A 20132-nucleotide genomic window follows, 5' to 3' on the forward strand; every position below is an offset into this window, starting at 1 on the left:
ACTGCGTAATCACTGTAATCCCCTTAATCAGCGCTACTGCACGTTAGCACAGATGAACACTTTTTGTGTGGCGCTTAATGTACATTGGACTAAATCATATTGTTAAATTGCTTCTTTTTTATTTTCAACTCCTATTTTTTTTTCAAAGGCAGGCAGCCCTTTTGTCTTGTTTGACAGATGACACCAGTCCCGCAGCTTTAGTGGGACATTAGCCAAGTTCAGTTCTAGAAAACTGAAAGAACCATGTGTATCCACATGTTCTTCAATCCAGTTGGAAACTGGGTTAAAAGGCTGCAGTGAAAAGGAGTGCGTTGTGGCCCTGGTGAGTTTACTATTGACAAATAAAGGGGTAACTCTCTGCTGTGGCCAGGAGAAAAATCAAAACCAAAGCAAACCAGCCAAAGCCAGAGGGGTCTGGCTGACAAGGAAGGATGATCCAGACGCTCTACTAGTGTTTCTCAGCCAGTGCAACGTATCCCACTGGTGGGACTTGAAGGTCATGTAGGTGTAGGCCCGACCAAAATAAATCAGTTGTTTGCACTTCAAATGGATGAATCAACAGGTATCTTGAACAGTGCAATTGTGTGAGGTTTTGTTTTTACCACAGTGGAAGCAAGGGTTTTTGACAAGATAGCTGGTGGGACACAAGGCGCGAAAGGTTGAGAACCGCTGCTCTACTGTACTTTTGCCACCTCTTTTGCTGCAGAAAGGGAATTGTAATTGCTGGCAAAGGAAGGCGAGGAAAAAAGAAAGGACTTGGACAGGAGGAAGGGAGCACTTAGCTGCCTGCTCCCCCGGGGTCCCCTCGGAATGTGGTGACGTCAGTGAAGCGTAACCGTTTGGCCCCACGCAGAGGCATCGCAGACTCCGGGGACTACAGCCCCCAGGGTGCTTTGCGAAGCCATCCGTCGCGAGGGCCTCGAGGCTGCCCTGACAACCGCCAAGCTGCTGCTTCCCTAGTTACGCCCCTCCGAGTTCCCGACAGGCAAGGCCGCGCTCCTCTCGCGAGAACTCAATCCACCCCCTCCCCCCGAATCTCGCCAGCCCCTGCCTCTTATACGGTGCGAGTTCACCCCCCGACAACTCTCCCCCACAACTGCTAACCCTGTGCCGGTTCCGGCTCCAATAGGAACTTCAATCCCTCCCCTGCGGCTGGTGAAAGAGTAACTCTCGCGAGACGTCGTGTACTCGCGGGCTTGTTTCCCGGGGAGGGAAGAACTCTCGCGAGCCCTTCACGCGAGCCCTTCACGCGTTAGCTACCCGGGGGCGGGGGGCAGTCTTCTCGCGAGACATCACAACCTTCTTCCCCTCACCCCGGAGGCTAGCTCGGTCCCCGAGAAGGTGAACTCTCGCGAAACTTTCACTCCGCTAACCGGCTGGTGGAAGAAATCCCCCGAGATCCCCTTTGCCGCCATGTCAGGTGCGGGCGAGCGCGAGGGCCTGGCGGCGCTGGACCTGCTGGTGGAATGGGCGTGGCTGGCTCCTCCCGCACCCCTCCCCCCCCGCCCGGCAGTGGCGCTGCGGCTGCTCGACTTCCCCACGCTGCTGGTGCTCCCACCTGACCGAGGCCTCGAGGCCCCGGGGCGGCGTATCCCGTTCGGGCGAGGCAAGGCCTGCGTGCTGCCGCAGCTGCCGGGCCCAGCCCCGCTCCACGCGCTGCTGCTGGCCCTGCCCGCCCAGGGGCCTGGCCCCGCTCGCCTGCTGGGCACTGCCCGCATCCTGCTCGGGCCGGGCATCGGGGGCGCCCGGGGCTGCTTCGCGCTGCGGGGCCTCCGTGGGGAGCGCATGGGGGAGCTAGCATTGGCCTATCAGCTCCGCAGCCTGGGGCAGGAGCCTGCGGCCCTTAGCCCTGCGCTGGGGTCCCCTCATGGAGCTGCCTCAGTGCCCTATGTTTCGCTGCGGGGTAAGGAAGGAGCTGCGGAGCTGGACGAGGAGGTTGGTGATCACTGTCCCCAGCCGCAGGGCGAGGAAGGAGCTGTGGAGCTGGATGAGGAGGCTGGTGATTGCTGTCCCTGGCCGCAGGGTGAGGAAGGAGCTGTGGACCTGGATGAGGAGGCTGGTGATTGCTGTCCCCGGCCACAGGGTGAAAAAGAAGCTGGGGAGCTGGATGAGGAGGCTGGTGATTTCTGCCTCCCACCACAGGGTGAGGAGGGAGCTGCGGAGCTGGACGAAGAGGCTGGCGTCTTCTGCCCACCACCGTTGTACTACAACGCCGATCCGTGGCACACTGCATCTGTCAGGCCCCTCCCAGCCCCGAAGGAGCGGGGGGAAGAGCTAAGGAGCCCCATGGCCTCCAGAGCTGTGCCTGATGCCACCTCACTGGGGAACCCCCTAGTGCCAGACATCACCCTGCAGCTGCCCAGTGCAGCCTGCCAGCTGCGTGAGGCCCTGAGGCAGCTGCCACTGGTCAATGCTCTGCTGGCAGAGCTGTCGCTGCTGGGTGGTGAGCTGGGGCCTGGCACCATTCACCCCCAGTTGGCCTGGCTTTATCGAGAAGCAGGAGCGAACAGAGAGCCCATGCAGCCTTCCCTCGAGAGCAAGTCGCCAGCAGGGAAGGTGAAGAAAAACAGTCCTCAGCCCAGTGCAAATATCAGATCGTCTAGCCCGAGGTTCAGAAGGAGCTGGCAGAGATCTTCCCAGTTGGGTGCTCCTTCTTCCTGGCAGCAGAATTGCAAGGAAGCTGCTCTGGCAAGGCAGGCTGCCTCTGAGAGAAACAGCAGAAGGAAAGAAAACACACCTCCGCCAAGGAAACTTTTTTATGGGCTGACAAACACACTGAGGCTGCGGTTGCAACAAACCAATCCTGATATGTTGGTCATTCATGAAAGGAGAGAGGAGTATAGGAAAAAACAAGCAGAGGCACTGAGGGAGAAGAGGGGGAAGGGCCCTGGAGCCAAAGGAAAAATGTTCAGAAACTCGGCAGAACAACATTTATCTTCCCAGCATCCTGAAAGGGCAGTGGTTTCAAAAAGAAATAGGCTTGATGAAAATATTCGGACTTTAATGCAAAATAACCTTGAAAAAAATTATGAAACCACAGGAAAAGGACACCTTTCTGACCTACAGGAGCATGATCTTGCTAGCAGTTGGAAAAATAGTGATGGAAATGCAAGAGAAGGTGGTTCATCTGAAGAAAATACAGACTCTTCAGTGAAAAGAACCACACTGCAATCCGGTTACAAAGAAAAAGATGTACAAATCCACCTGCCGAGAGCTTTCATGCATCATACTGATGCAAGAGAAAATAAAGTAGATGAAGAAACAACACATATTAGCATAGGCCTGGCCGTGGAGGAGGACTCTGTTGCTTTCGTATTAGGTGATGATCATAAACCAAACCCAAACAGAAGTTTTGAAAGTATCTCTGAATTCAAATATTCAGAGGACTTTGTAACCAGTCTTGAGAACACCATCTATTCGGAAGATTTCACCAATGCTGATTATACTGCAAGAGGATCAGAAGCTTTTGGCAGTAGCCCAGACCCTGTATTACTAAGCCCAATGCAAACTCACTCAGAAGTGGATTCAGAATCAGAGAAATCAGGAATATCTGGGGAAAATCTGAGGATGGAGAGCAGGTCAGCTCATGTCCCAGTTCCCTCAACTGCATCACCAGTCCACTCTTTTAAGATACCCTACCATTTAAAAAACAGAAAGAAAAGCAGAGTTGCAGTTGGGAGTTTATCGAGCAACCTTTCTAGTCCTGCAGAGTCATTACATGAGCAGCAGCCATCCCTACAGTTCAAGGAAGAAGGCAACAAGAGTGACCAAACTCTCAGAGAATCCTTGGCCGTGAAAGATAAACAAGGTCATTCTGATAAGGCCTGCAGTGTAGGAAAGGGTCAGACCTCTTCAGAAAAGAGCCAGTCACTAAAGACATCTCAAGTTAGTTCTTACCTGCAATCCAATGTGTATGACTTTGAACTTAGTGCATTGGAAAACAGTACATCAGACGAAGAAGAGAATGATGATCTGGGAACATTAAGTATTACTAATCAATGTAAACACATCAGTGAGCTAGTAGTAAACAAGCTTCCTGGATACACAATGTGATTACCATTAGATGGTCTGCTGGTCAAAATGATGTTAAAACAACGTTTCTGGAAACACTGACAATTTAAAACTACTGTACAGCACTGACATTTTATGTGAATATAATAAAATACTGCTTGAGCTCTATAAGAACATTGCAATGAAACGGTGCATATAACGTCAATGTTATGAATCCAATTTAAAAAAAAGCAGCTAAACTATTATTTATTTTTGATTGTAGAAATTAAGATAGAAGCAGTGAGCGTTCCTGGATTATCTAAAAACTTTTTTTCAGGAGAGTATTGTAGCATACAGCTGGTGTGCATACAGAATGTATGTAACTAGTGTTAAAATGTAGCAGTTCATGAACTAGAATTCACCCTCTCCACAAAAATATCTTGTAAGTTTCCGGGAAATAATGTAGGGATCCAAATGGAGCACAACCTGTAATTACTTGTGACAGGCCACAAGCATTAGCAGCCAGAAAGAACCCTTTATCTGGTCTGTGTAGTACAGATAATATTACTTTATCCAGTGGTTCTAGTCATCTGTGAACTGAAGCACTGTTTCTCAACCTTTTCAGGTTAGCAATTCCTTAAAGTCAAATTCTTATCCATCTCTTTACATTTACTCTAAAATGGTAGCAAATGTTATGGACAGCAATAAACATAATTTTTCTGAGTGGGTTGAGAGAATACTTGACCTTGAAAGGTATGGGTGCCAATGAGTTTTAATAAATTTTCAACGCCTCACAACCCCTTGATTGCATTTTGAGATGCTGCCCCTTAAGGGTCCTGACCCGCTAGTTGAGAAACACTGGACTGACATGTACATTTCAGAAAGACATCAGATCATGATTTAAAGATTCCAAATGATGGAAAATTTAATACATCCCTTTGTAATCTGTTCCAGTGATTAGCTGTCTTCATTGTTAAATTTACACTTTATTTTCAGTTTGAATTTGTTTTATTTTTCCCCCTTCTGACTTTCACTTTCAGCTGTTGAACCTGTATAATTGACATGTTTGGAAAAATATATATTTATATTCCTACTCTAAATTTCAAAGGCATTCTTAAGAAATCAGAACAGCAAAAATCACACCTCTCTCTTGTTCTCTTTGCTGACTTGTTAGGTGTCTAAATTTTTGTAGGGTGGAAGCAGATTTACTCTTGTGGCAACAATTTTTTTTGGCAGCACAAAGGCCAAACATGTCCATGCCCTTTGTTGTGCCACAAATGCCTGAAATTTGTAGCCACAACATAGGTGGTATCAATTTGTACTGCTTTATTGTGACTGATATCTCCTCAGTTTATGGTAGGGGAGCATGGTCAGTGTGGAGCTGCTTCCAGGGACTGAGGGAGCCATTTTTGCATACCCTGGGAATTCCCTGGGAGCACTTCCCATCTCTTCCCTCTAACAGAGACATGTCCCATGCAGTTTCTGGGTTTTGTTTCTGTAAGCAGGAAACCCCAGCTTTCCCTGTTAGAGACATGCCCTGGGGAATCTCTGAGGCACATCTCTGTAAGTGAAAATCATGTTGTCTATTGTCCTACAGGATAGCCCAGTGGGACAATGTGCAACAATGAAGCAGATCAATGGTAGCAGGACACATCCTACCATAACTTATCTGCTTTATTTGGTGACACGTGGAAGTGCAGACAGAAGCGCAGCTCCCTGCTGTAACAATGCTTTGCAGGAAGTGTTCTGAGTTACAAGGATCCCCTGGACCAAACAGAAGATCAATGTTGGTTGCAGGGAAAGAGGGGAATCTAGCTGTTGGCTGCAGCCTGCCACTAGTTTCCCCGAGCAGTAGCCCCTTCTCTTTCCCAGCCTGTCCCTGTTTCAGAATGCGAGGGTGGAGAGGGAGCTCATTCTAGGGGTTCCCGAGCCAGCGTTGGAGAGTGGGGTGGGTGAGTTAGAGCCCCCCCACCTCAAGGACTCAAAACCTCCCAGACTGAACTCCATTCCCTTTCTCCCCACCCATTCACAAAACAGTGACAGGCTGGCAGGCAGCACAGAGGGAAGTTACAGAAGATATTTTCTTTCGAAACGTCTTCATCTGGCCCCTCATGCAATTAGGGTTCAGATTTTCACCTAATAGGCTTTCTTTGAAGCCATCTGAAGCCATGCACATGTCATGGCTATAAACAGCTTTCTGTGCCCAGATTGGGTGAAAATTGTCCTTTCTATCTGCGACTCTGTTTATATCCTAAATCTTGGAATAAATTTACAATCCCTTTCCTCAAAACAGGCTTTTATCTGCTTTCTCATTAATACTGTTCTGTCTAGAACCTTCTTCCTCTAAAGTGTTACATTACTTTCACCAAGTTTTGCCTAAAGTTTTTTGCTTTATGTTAGCCTACAGTTACCCTCCTCTGAAACACTGTCCTGTTACTGCATATTTTTATCTTTCATGTAATTAATTCATAGGACTAACTATTTACATTTCTACAGTCTGTACATTTAGTTTTTTCCAACTCTTCATTACTAGTTCCATTTACTTGGGAGTGATACTACCTTCTACCAAAACCATTTTGACAAATGTAATCTAGTAAGACTATTTGAATACTTACATCAATATCAGAGCCTAACTGAACAGTAATTTGAAGGCAAGCAGACACACACTTATGCTTCCTGTGCTGAAAGCAATTTCCACTCAGCTGTTTTATGAACAGGTTTTTTTAAATATTGTTTTACTTCATCATTTCACAATTCCAGATGAAAGAACGACCATGGAGCCAGTCTCCCTCATTCCTGAACATTTTGTCAAAATAAGCAACCTCACTTGAATCCTGTGTTATATTTTTTTAAAATTATTACTGATGGGTCAAGTTCCATGCAGTGTTCATGGGCAAACCTGCCAGTGAAGTAGGGGCCTGCAGGAGTCGGCCCAACTACTTTTAGTAGATGAAAGGATCTGTGGGTATTTGGGTTTTTCCATTTAAAACCTCTCTAAAACAAAGTTCTCTTGAGATCTTATACAGTTAAGCATAGATTATATGTGTAAAGTATTATAATGTATTCAATGATAGATTGGAATTAAAGACAGAAATTTTGTTTGATTGTTCCTTCATAATTGTTCCATTTATAATGACATTGAAAAAGGATTCATTCCAACTAATTTTATTTTTTATAACATCTATGAGTTAATTAAATAAATACTGTGGTGTCCAAATATAGCAAGTGATGGAATTACTAGATACTAATAGTCCCTGTGTTACACATTTTCTAAGGATGAGGCATACCTGCAAGAAAATGGAATTAATTTAAGGAGTCATTTTTTAAACATACATTTTTACATAAAATCCAGCTAGGAAGTACAGCAGAGGAAAGGAGGTTTACACCTTCAGCCTAATTTTTAATCTTCAGAATAACAGTTTGAGCAAGTTAAGACTGGATATGAGCTATGACATTATTATAATGATATGATCTTATATGTAATCGAACAATTCTCCATTAAAAGAAATAGGGAAAGATTTAGTTATATTAGTATGATATTTGGGATCCATGAAGCCATCACATTTCCAACACATTTTAATAAAACAACATTTTTCTGATTCTACAGAACAAAAACAATGATTTTATAGCTATTTTTTATGTAAGGACACATGAGAATTTATCACAATTACCTTGCATGAATCATACATTATATCACCTCAGCCTGGGTATACTAGTTTAGGTAGTTTGTCAGTGGGCACATCGACATGTTCCTTAATGCACCTTTGCTACTATGCATTATGTGTAGTACCTGTAATACGAGTATTACATAGAGGCTTATTAGCTGCCCTAATGCACAGTAGCAAAAGTGAACTTTTTTGTGCCAATGCACAGTACACTACTGTACTGTGCGTTAGCACATTAGCATGGTTTTTTTGCACTGCTTTAATGCACAGTAGACTGCTTACTGTGTATTAAAGCACACATATAGGCATGCCTAGCTTGATTTACAAATTGTATCATCTTCAATTTTGACCAAATTAGGTAATAACATAAATTATAGTAAAGGATCTCTTTAACTGTACTTTTATAGGGGAAAAGTCAATCAAGACTCATAGTAGAGATGATATCTTTTATAAGGCCAACACAATTTTTGCAAAAAAATTCTTTTAATTTCAAGATTTGGGGCACAAACAGCCCTTCGCAGGACTCTTAATCCTGATTCATACCAGCTATGAGCTGACTTACCAAAGGACTTTTCCATCTATTGACTCCTCTGTGAAATCCTATGAAATATAAACTTTCATTTCTACCCAGGAGAACTTTTACTGTCTTTTCTCCAATGCCTGATGAAGGGTGTTTGTGCCTGAGAGCTTGCAATTAAAGTATTTTTTTGAAAAAACCTTGTTGGTCTAATAAAAGATATTATCTCTACTATGAATCCTGATTGCCTTTTAACTGTACTTGCAACTTAAACTTCTTAAGCTAGCTTTCCTCAGTAAATGACTTTTAAAAAATTAAGACTCAGGTGCAGAGAAATGAGAGGAAGAGCAAGGCATCTCCATTAAGGCTGACTACATTAACATCCACTAAACTTGGATGGAAGGTGGCTTATAGAATGCCCCTATGGAGATCCTGGCATTTTAATGAAGGGGAGAAAGCAACCAGAGCTATCCCCTTCTGCCCTTCTCTTTGTTGACCAAGGAGCCTGCTGCTAAATAGAAATAGTGATAGAGATTTAGCAGCAGTCTGTCATGCACTACCTGTAGGCTGTCTCTGGCATTTTCTCCAGTTTGGTTCTGTGCTGCCTTCATGCCTTTGAAAGGTCTAATCTAGTGCAAAGTCAACTCAGTGCATGTGAAAAGATTCTGTCTGACATCCCTGAAGACTTACAGATGGTACACAGGTTATATAAGAATATATACAGCATACATAATAACTTCTGAACTCTGTACCACCAATGCAAACTTGAAAGGTCAAGCCTCTGTGGGTGCAAAACATTCCTTCTGAAGTTTATTCAATTTTCATTTTCAGTCCAGATTGCTAAAGCAATTGCCAGTTATTTCTCATTGTGATGTCCAGAGTGGTCCATTGGCAACTACTCTAAAACCAAACCCATTTCTTAAATGACAACAGCTGTCCACCTAATGTTTTTTACATCACTGCCATTTAAGTTGAGTTCCTATCAGCAACTTGAAGGCTGTGTAAACTCTTTGAAACCTGTAGTCTCTGAAATGGCTGTCAGTAGTCTACAAGGAGCTGCAAATGGCTCACATTTACTTGTTGTTAGGGATTTTTTAAATAGTTCCTGGACAATGTTTAGTGGATACTGGACAGCATTTGGCCAGTGGCCAATCTGGTACAAGTTGCTGGACAGCAGAGGGAGCCACTAGGATGTAAGGCTTTTCTGATGGGAGAGAGGTGAGAGTGGACTAGAGCACTTGGTCTCCTCCAGGAAAGACATTAGGACCTGTTAGGTTCCCTGGCTGGGTGAGATAAGCCTACAAAGAACACAGGTAGATAATGAGCTTTCAGGCATTAGTGTTAATTACCCATTATCTGTCTTTTCTCTTACTTTGTTACCAACACAGTAAAGTGGAGCCTGAAAGAAAACCCTCTGACTCAGAATACTGTGCTGAGAATATATAAAGTTCCAGAAAATCTGGCAGCAGTCTCTTTTAAAACTTATTTTTAATTGCTTAATAGATCAATACTGTACAAGTAAGTTAAAAGGTAAAGAGCAACATAAAAACAAAACACTTAAGAACTGCCTATCGCCCAGCTTCCACTATCCATTAAAGCTTTAACGTAAAGCCTCAATACTCTAATTGACATAAGATCTAGTTGACCCACAAACCCAAGTCTCTTAGGATCACTCCTCTATCTTGTAGTTACTTTAAAAGTTCAAATTTTGTATTTACCATGTATTTGTGTATATTTTATATAGCAAAATGAAACTCCCGTCCATTAAAAAACTAACTAAAATTGCTGAATTGTTCAGCAGATGCCCATGTCAATTGTGATTTCCATTATAGCATTTTTTTCCCTCTTTTGCAATTCTTAATATCACCCTGAGCAAGTAGTACTATTTTTTTCATCTTAATGGATATCTCTATGGCAAAATGGAGTTTCATGCTGCGGTACTGGGGCCAGTTCTGAATGGACTAACACAAGTACTGGAAGCAGGACAGTTGTATTAGCATGGTGCTTTGTTCAAGATAATTAGTAACTCCCAGATCTGCATTCATGGGGCCCATCCCCACACATGGGAATGTGTTTCCCTGGGGACAAACAACAGTGGCACAAGGTGTGATGCTGCTACTTGTACCTGGGGAACGCCAGAGCCACATGTGCTCTGGCGCGCAGCATGTTGTCGCAGGTTGGGTAAGGGAGGCTGGGGCCAGCAACTGTGTCACCTGGGGTCCTGGGGGCCTCCAGGAGCTGCAGCCACTGAGCCTGCAACAGGGAGCCTGGCCAGCAGCTGGAGTATAACTCCAGCCAGCCAGTGACTACGTGTACCACCCCACTTTTTTTAGGTGTGGGCTTTTTTGACTCTGGGATCTCTCAGGGTCAAAGCCACACGTGCTGCAAAGCAGTTCAGGGAACGCCTGCATGTGCAGTGTGTGTTGCGTGCTGCATACCACATGTCTGCACTCATTTAGACACACCCATACTGTCTATTTGCAACTTACGAATTCCCATATAGTTTGGGAAGTCCTTTTCGTAAATACACCAAAGCACTATTCAACGTGGGAACCATCTACCTACAATTTCAACTATTGTTCAATTATACTTAGCACTAACATTTATCGGGTTATTTTGACAATTTGTTGGCCTGAGTCCTAGGATTTTTATGATTAATTTTCTAACAGTTTACTTATCATTTATAGGTTTTTGTGGTTATTCATGTACAAAATTGCTATTCGCTATTTTTAATTCTTTGGGCCTTCATTTTCTTTCCCATTTTCTGAGGATTTGTCACTGGCAACTATTTTAGTACTTGCTCAATTTTGATTCTCAAGATCTATATAACTTATGTTTGTATCCTCAAAGATAGTGTTAAATTTTGCCTGCAGCACTTTTCATTAGTTCCTGAAGTATAGTGGTACTTATTCACAACTGAAGAACAACTCTCTAAATGTTGGTGGCAGACCAGTGACCTGCATTTCTGGGACATATGGCTTAAATATTTCACATCTGCTTCCCTCCCACATTGTCTTGCCTTCAATCTTCTTAAAAAGTTTTTAGCTTTCAGAACTGCCTTATGTTAGATAATTAGAGCTCATTGTGAGGGCATCAAATGGATATTATTTTAATAGTCTTCATACTGATAAGGACAATCCTTTAGTACTTGCTCCCTCCAAGCTGTTGGAACATTTAACATTTTTTCTCTTGTCTTTCTTGATAATTGTTCCTGAGATTTTTCAGGATCCCTTTCAGCCACTTCAGGGCCCGAGAACTTTATATCCCTTGTACACATGTCAATGTATGATTTAAATATCCTTCATTTAAGATGCATATTAATAGATGGCATCTTCTAGTTAGGAAATTCACTCCCGGCTTTGGTCAGATTTTAATCTCTTTCCTGTGGTATCACAGAATCCCTTGAAAATTCTTATTTGGCTACCACCAGAGGATTGTAATTTGAACCTCTTTCTTGATTTCATAGAAAAACTTGCATCTTTCCAAAAGATTATGAATATTTTCAACACACTGGGGAGAATGTATCTGAATCTCTCACACTGTTAAGTCATTGAAAAATAATAGATATTAAGGATTCTCAGGCAATTTTCAGTTTCGCAAGAGAGGCATTGATAGCTAATTGAGTTTTCAATAGTTTACACATTATGCTTACCCAGAGGAAGAAGTTCCTGATATACATCCAAGATTAACATTGTTCTTGGCAAAAATTATACATGTGTGATGCATTGGTTACTGAGGTGGGGGAGAGATGAAAAAGGAAAGGACTTGAAATTTATAACAAACTTTAAAATCAATACATCTTGTATAGTTATTCAAAATTCATGGCAAATATAATGAAATGATTATTTCAAAACTTCAAGTACTTTGGATGGAAGCCCTAATAGACTTTGCTTTATACACTGGTAATACTATATAACCAATATTTGGGCTAAATTAGACAAAATTGGATTTGACCCTGAAGCTCTTATACAGCTAGTTCATATGTGAATAGTCCTATTGACTTGAAGAAAACTGTGGAGGTTTTAAAAGAGTTTAAGGAATTTGAGTGCCTAAATGCTATTGAATTTAAATGGTATTTGGGCACCTGACAAATCCCAGCTCCAGAGTTTAATGCCATAAGAGAATTGAAGGTAAGAATTGAAGGTAAGAAATCTGGCTCCATTGAAGTCAATAGCAAAATTCCCATAGACTTAAATGAAACCCAGATTTTACCCATGTAAGAATACAGGTGGGGGAATCATGCCCATTAATTGTAAAAGACATTTCAGAGAGCTGCTCAGAACAAGGTTGAATGTATAAGAATTATTCTTATTATAGTCTAGTCTCACCTTAAATAAATATCTTGAGTCTACCTTGAGTAAATATGTAGCCATATTTTATCATAAATAAAAGAACATTCTTATTTTACAAACTACAGTTCTGCTGAACAATGTAACTATCATTTTAAAAGTTTGCAGGTTCCCTTATTTTCCTTGACCTGAATGCATGCAATAGAAACCCTAGCAGAGAGCTCTGGGGGTACTATTTTCCAGGAACATTTTTGGATTCCAGAGGCAAAAATTTAAATCTCAGAAGCCTATTATGAGCTAAGGATAAAATTCCCTGCTAATCAGGAAGGGTTAGCAGTACTGTGAATGAGGGACTGACTCCTCCAGAGTCCGTAGAATTTCCATAGCCTTCCCTTTCTCTCTCCTCTACTGCAGCAACACAATCCGTTTCTCAGATGTGTAACCTCAGAATCCTCTTTGACTCTTCTCACCAGACATTGACACCGTCACTAATCCTGCCAGGTTTTCCTCCACAATATCTCCACAATCTACCTAGTTTTCTTTGTTCCTTAATTCTTCCAGTGCTCTGACTGATGTAGTTTCCATTTCACCAACCTTCACATTGCCATCTTCGCCAAGCAACCTCTCCCTCATTCTTCTACTATCAGTCTAAAGCAGTGATTCTCAGCAAGGAGTGAGGGGATGTGGCCCCCTAGGGTGGCGGCCCCCAATCTGCCTGCCGGATGAGAGAAGCTGGCTGCTGCTGCCTGGGACTGGTGGCATGCTGGCGCCGGTCCCACACCGCCACCTTAGGGAGTGTGAGTCATTGGGCCCTTGGGTCCCACAGGGGAAAGACGTTTGGGTCAGGCAAACCCAGAAAAGGGGCTGGGTGAGCAGCCCCCCTGCCTGGTCAGGGCCCTAAGGGGAGGGGCCCCTGGTGCTTCCCGGACACCCCCCCAAGGGACCCCATTGGAAGGAGGACTATCTCTTGCCATGGGTCAGGGACTGTATTAAGGAATAGATGTTATTAAGATTGTTCATGTTTGTGACTTATATTTTGTGATTGAAATGTTGTATTGTGTTGTTGTGTTGATGCTGCTGAAATCGTTTTATTGTGATGGCTAAATAGTGTTATTTAGGGTTTGACCTTGGTTACTGGTTAATGTTCATTGTGCAAATATATGTATATGATATTTAGTTTTATGTTTATGCGTATAATAACTCAACAAATTGTATATAGTTAAGAACTTTAGGCTTGGGCTAACTCTATGGAGGAAAGAGGGATCTGCTCAAAATTCTGGCATCCCTCTCACAGCACCCCCTCCTGCCTACCCATCCCTTCCGATTGAGAATAGGGCACATCCTTGGGTGTACCTGGGTTACACATAGCTCTGGAACTCACAATCCAATTGCTGTATATCCACTTTTTCTTTCATCCTTGTGGTTGGTCTGGAGGCTGTTATTTTGCCTGAAGAGCTCTCAAAGGTCTTGTTTACAAAAACATAATTTATGACCAGTAAGAACCATTAGATCATCTTGTCTGATCTCCTCTGTATCACAGTCATTTCATCCTTCCCAGCACTGCTGATTATCAGTGGTAATCATGCTAATCATAAGGAGAGCAAAGGACAAAGTGTCTTCAACGATTCAGACATTATAGCAAAACCCAAATATAAAAAGAAAAATAATGGTATATCTGTGAAGCTCTGACATGTTACATCTTAAATAATATAAAATTGTATACTGTTGCATAGCTCTAGCAAAGTTTAAAAAATATAATATAATTTTGGGGAGTTGTTTCTGATTTAACCATCACAGCTCTTTTGGAGCTACAGTTTCAATCAGAACAAGCCTCCCTCACTTGCCCTCAGCTTTCTCAGCCAATGTGACTCATAGATTTCTTAGCAAATAGCTCTGTATACGCTTTCATTTCTCTCTCTAAATGCAAGAGCAGAAATTCTTTAAAGCCGTTTAACGATTTTTTCTGGATCCATCCTTTCAGCCCAAGCATGGATCTCTGGCACATACAAACTTTACTTATTTAAAGCAGACTCATTTTTTTAATGTTAAAAACATGACATTTGATCCCTTCTCTTCAACTTGAGCAACAAACTTGCCACTTAGCAATGACTATTAAATGACCAATTATTTATTTAATAAAATCTAACATGTCGAATATGCACTCAAAACTGCTAGCGTTGAGATTCCATTTACTTATATCCTTTCCCTAGCCCTCTAGTTGTTTCTTAAACTGAAGCATTGGTTTACTTTAATTGCGTTAATCTTGATTCATTAAAAAGAAAAGTATACTGAACCGTTCTGAGGACTGAGGTATATATGGTACATTTCTATCCTAGATCCAACTTCCATTTTTCCAAAACATGGTTCCAATATAGCAACCAACCATGAGATGCTATCCCTCTGACATTGAACTCACAAACATCCTATTTGGCTGTTCATAACAATACATTCAGGGTAAATCTCAGGACACTCCTCTAACTCCTTGTTTGAACCTCCTTACATTGTAAAATGGACCTGGAAATCTTTCAAGTCAGAAGCTAACCAAGAGGTGGAAAAAACTGCCCAGCCTTCTAAAAGGACTTAAAAAAATAATAATTCATGTGCCATGAAAGACGTTCTAGGAGTGCGTAGGGAAGCCATCTGATATTTTTGAGGGAAAAAACCCATTACAAACCCAGATTCATTTATTCCCTGTTTAATGTGATGATAACCTCCCTCACTGTAGTTTTTTCTCCTGTTCCCAGGAGGACAAGGAAATGAAGAGATGCCCAACTTTGTTTTGGGCTTGCATTTTCAGCAGTAACTCAGGTCATAGCAGTTATATTTTTATTTGAGCCTTTTCGTTAATGCCTAAAAACTTAGTAAGCGGTTAAGTGCCAACATTTATTAATCAAATTATTTATAAAAAACAAAGATAAAAAAACCCTATGCAACGTTCCCCACCTCCCTTCCCCCCCAAAAAGAAAAACCACACTCAAAACTTTAGCACACACAACACCGAAATAACCTACTTGGAGAAAAACTACACTTTTACAATATTAACAACAGAACGAGTCTCCTTCCTTCCAGGATCAGAAAAGATCACTTTCCCAGATTGCTTCTTTTGCCTTATAGATGCCCTAAATGTCAACAAAAATCAGACTAGTAAAGATGCTGAGGAAGAGGGGGAAGTTCAATGGATGGAAAACAGCTTTCTTCCACCCCCTTTTCCACATGAGAGCTCACACACCTCAACACATTTCAACCACAATCATGTTGCAGCAGGAGAGACATTTAAGCAGTCCAGATCTAAATTACTTTATAGATCAAAGCCAACATCTTGATTCTATAAAATTAATGAGTCTAGATTTCATTCATCTATTTAGCGTAACTATTTCTTAATAGGACTTTTTGCCTCTCATTTTAGAACCACTCTACTGTTCTCTTAACAAATAATGAATAAAAGTAGAACAAAACATGCTTTATTGTATACTTCCAGGAAACTGGCATAACTAAAGCCAGCAAACTTAAAGACATTAGAAGGAGAGGAGAAACTATTCCTTCCACCTGGTTGAACAGTTTTAGAATTAGTCATAAGACAGCTGGTCACACTTGGTCACACTTTCTCTAATGTCTCCCATCCATGAGAGTTCTTCAGGAACACCAACAATATTTTTAGTGTTTCTTCTCCAGATGTACATGCAGCTCTCCTTAATGCAAGTGAGTTATTTGCAAATAGCTGGGGGCTGGGGGAGAATAGACCCGGTAAGTGGTCTGGGAATTCCTAAAGCACTGTATCCTCTGTTACTGCACTCAAAAGCTGTCTTCACATTTGTGTGTCATCCTGATTCCTTTGTCCCAGAAGGCAGCTGGTTCTGTCATGTAGGACCATATTAGCTTCTCCTTAAGTATCCTGGAGTAATGTTTATTTCTGCATGAAAGCTTCCTCTTCACATCCACTCATAACAGCCCAGTTTGTTGCCCTTGTAAAAAGCTTCTGCAACACCATTACTTCCTACTACTTTATCACTGTACAGTGTAAGTCAGAATAATGGCTCGAACCTAAAGACCACATTCTTGCCTAAGCTTACATGACTAAAGGGGGAAAAGGACTCTGAATTCCTAGCTAAAATCATGGAAGGGCAAAGAAGCAGAACGCTACCTGACACTGTAACTTAGATTGATTTATGCGATTTTCCACCTTATGGGTTAGACTGCCTCCCATGTGTGGGTCTAACAATGGTGCCAGGACACTGCTGCCCATAAAGATCCTCTCTGAGTCTTGAGGATGTTGTAATAGCTGCACTTCACAGATGTCCAAGGAGACATTTACTTCTCCAATTGTACATCATGGAGTCACTGTTAGAACAGGCTGCTTCTGTACCATCCACAGTGCAGGGCTATGGCTTAATATAACAATCTATTTTTCAATTCAATTACGCAAATAAGAGCCCATTACTTCATCATGCTTCCAAAATTGATAGACTGACTATGAAAAACACACCACTTTTTTATAATTCCCAGGGTTCTTATTGCTGTACAATGTTAATCAAATGCTGAAATGACTGATTTTGCAACATTTTAAAACAATAAATATTTGTGTTTAGTAATGGCCAAATATGCCTAGGATTCAGATTTTGGAAAAGTCACATGGAACAGAGTATGACGCAATCAAATACAAAATATGTGGGCATAACAATTATGAACCGTCTGGTAACCTGGCATTTGCTTGTACAGGAATGAGATTTCAATTAAGTTTTACTATCAGAAACTGTAAATGACAGCTCCCATGTGAAACCTCAAAGCCAGTAAACTGTCTAAATAAATAGTGGGGTATCATTCAACTAATTAGTTGGATCATACTCCCTGATTACATACTTTGTAAATGATGTGCTCCTTGGAAATGAACAATGTATGCCGTTGTGTGTGTTGGGGGAGTGGGTCCATTTTGTTTTGTTTTGGGATTTTTTTTTTTAGTGGTTGTTGAAGAATGAGCCATATGGCACATAAATTGCAAGTCACCTTGTGCAATTTGCTTAGAGCAGGGTGATTATTAAGGATGAGTCAATCATTGTATCACTTTGGCAGGTCAGAATTACATCGGTAGCAAAATTAAAATCAAAACAAACAAACAAACAAAAGTCTTATTCTAACCAAATAAGTACGCTAGATGACAAAAGACTTGCATTTAGGTTCACTTGGAACCATGCAACAAAAAAGTACAACCCCCACCCTCCCCTCCAGCCCATGAAAGAGTTCATGTTGCTACTAGACAGCAATTCAGCTGCTGCTCTCAATGGTCCCAAGAGGAAACCAGATTATCTCAGCACTATCAGCAAGGTTCAGGAGAGAGAAAGGTTATTAATGGGGCAGCCAGAAATATAGCTTTTTGGCTATGAAATATATTCCTGTACTGGATGAACAAGCTCTGTGCTTCCTGTTCTCCCTCAGCCGTTGATGGTTATTATTGCTACAAATGCCTTTTTTATTTTAGTATATAATACTAAAGATCTGTCAAAAAATCATTCAGTTTCCTTATCCAATATATTTTATCATCTTTCCTCTCACTATAGTTAGTTAATTAGAGCTTCAGTTCCATTAAAGAAATAGACTCTGTAACTACTGACCCATGAAAGTTATTGTAGATCTTTGAGACCAATGCCTGATTCAGCAATCCAAATGCTGCACTATCAGCATACATAGACCGTAACCCTAAGCCTACTTCTTCTCTGCATGACCGCTGCAATTGATCTTTTAACCAAAAATTGGAAATTACAGATGAGTGAATGAGAGCCCAGAATCTGATTTCTACCATACTAGTGTAAATCATAGTTGCATAGTTGGCAGGGTCGGAAGGGACCTGAGCAGATCATCAAGTCTGACCCCCTGCCCTGGCAGAAAAGAGTACTGGGATCAAACGACCCTGGCAAGGTGTACATCCAGCCTCCTCTTAAAGACCCCCAGGGTAGGAGCCAGCACCACTTCTCTTGGAAGTTGGTTCCAGATCCTAGCTGCCCTGACTGTGAAGTAGCACCTCCTGATGTCTAATCTGAATCTACCCTCTGCCAGCTTGTGACCGTAATTTCTAGTCACTCTGGGGAGTGCTCGGGGGAACAGGGACTCCCCCAGTGCCTGCTGGTCCCCTCTGACTAGTTTCTAAATGGTCACTGGATCCTCCCTCAGCCTTCTCTTGTGGAGGCTGAATAGGTTCAGGTCCCGTAGCCTCGCCTCATAGGGCCTGCCCTGCTGCCCCCAGATCATGTGGGTGGCCCTCTTCTGGACCCTCTCCATGTTGTCCACGTCCCTCTTGAAGTGTGGCACCCAGAACTGGACGCAGTACTCCAGCTGCGCCCTGACCAATGCCGCATAGAGAGGGAGGATCACCTCTTTGGACCTGCTCGTGATGCATCTGTGGATACATGACAAGGTGCAGTTGGCCTTCCTGACCGTGTCCCCAAACTGTCGGCCCATGTTCATTTTGGCATCAATAATGACTCCAAGATGCATTTCTGCCTCTGCACTGACGAGAAGGGAGTTCCCCAGCCTGTAGGTATGGTGCTGGTTCTTCCTCCCCAGGTGCATCATCTTGCACTTGTCAGTGTTGAATCCCATCCTGTTCTCATCCGCCCACCCCTGTAACCTGTCTAGGTCCGATTGCAGCCTATTCCTCCCTTCTAGCATGCCCATGTCCCCCCACATCTTAGTATCATCAGCAAATTTGAACAGGGTGCTTTTCGCCCCCTTGTGCAAGTCACTGATGAAGATGTTGAACAGTGTGGGCCCAAGGACCGAGCCCTGGGGGACCCCACTGCCCACATCCCTCCAGGTCGAATAGGACCCATCCACCACCACTCTCTGGGTGCAGCCCTCCAGCCAACTAGTGACCCATTTGACTGTGTAGGTGTCAATGCCACAGTCTCCTAGTTTTTTAATGAGAAAAGGGTGAGAGACAGTGTTGAAGGGCTTCCTAAAGTCCAGAAAGACTATGTCCACTGCTACCCCTGCATCCAAGGATTTGGTGACCTGGACATAGAAGGCCACCAGGTTGGTTTGACAGGATCTGCCTCTAATGAACCCGTGTTGGTTGCCCCTAACCATAATCTCCCCTGCTGCCCCCTCGTGGACATGTGCCAGAATAATTCTCTCAAAAAGCTTACCCAGGATTGAGGTAAGACTAACTGGCCTATAATTTCCTGGGTCCTCCTTCCTCCTTTTTTTTGAAAATGGGAACCACATTGGCCCTTTCCCAGTCCTCTGGCACCGCACCAGAGCACCACATGTACTCGCAAAGCTGTGCCAGGGGTCCTGCAATGACCTCTGCTAATTCCCTCAGTACTCAAGGGTGGAGATCGTCAGAACCTGCTGATTTAAATACATGCAGTCCCTCCAGAAGTTCCCTGAATAGATCCTCAGTGACCCTAGGCCTGGGTAGACCTCCCTTGGGGCCTGCGGGGGTCCCAGTGGGGCGGGTGACCCAGTCCCTGCTCAGGAAAATGGAAGCAAAGAAATTGTTAGTAGATAACAATCAGTAGATAATTCCCTAGACACCAGCTTTACAATAGTGCAGCAAATACCAGAGAGTCAAGTTCTGCAGACCTTCTCAAACACGTTCAATTCCTCATACTCAAACTTAGGTTTGTTTGTTTTTAAATCTTTGGGGAATTTTGTCCTCTCACAGAGTTGACTACAAAA

General features: G+C 42.8%; 1 protein-coding gene across 1 annotated transcript; it reads left to right on the top strand.

Moving 5' to 3' along the window:
- The first annotated feature begins 1210 nt into the window (after positions 1-1210).
- Positions 1211-17179, top strand: MAP10 (microtubule associated protein 10). The gene has a single exon (XM_090044178.1). It carries the CDS (start codon positions 1414-1416, stop codon positions 4051-4053), a length of 2640 nt encoding a protein of 879 aa, XP_089900304.1. The 5' UTR covers positions 1211-1413; the 3' UTR covers positions 4054-17179.
- Positions 17180-20132: the final 2953 nt, after the last annotated feature.

This window comes from Crocodylus siamensis, chromosome 1 (assembly GCF_052110815.1).
Source record: "Crocodylus siamensis isolate JL-2025a chromosome 1, ASM5211081v1, whole genome shotgun sequence".
NCBI lineage: Eukaryota > Metazoa > Chordata > Crocodylia > Crocodylidae > Crocodylus > Crocodylus siamensis.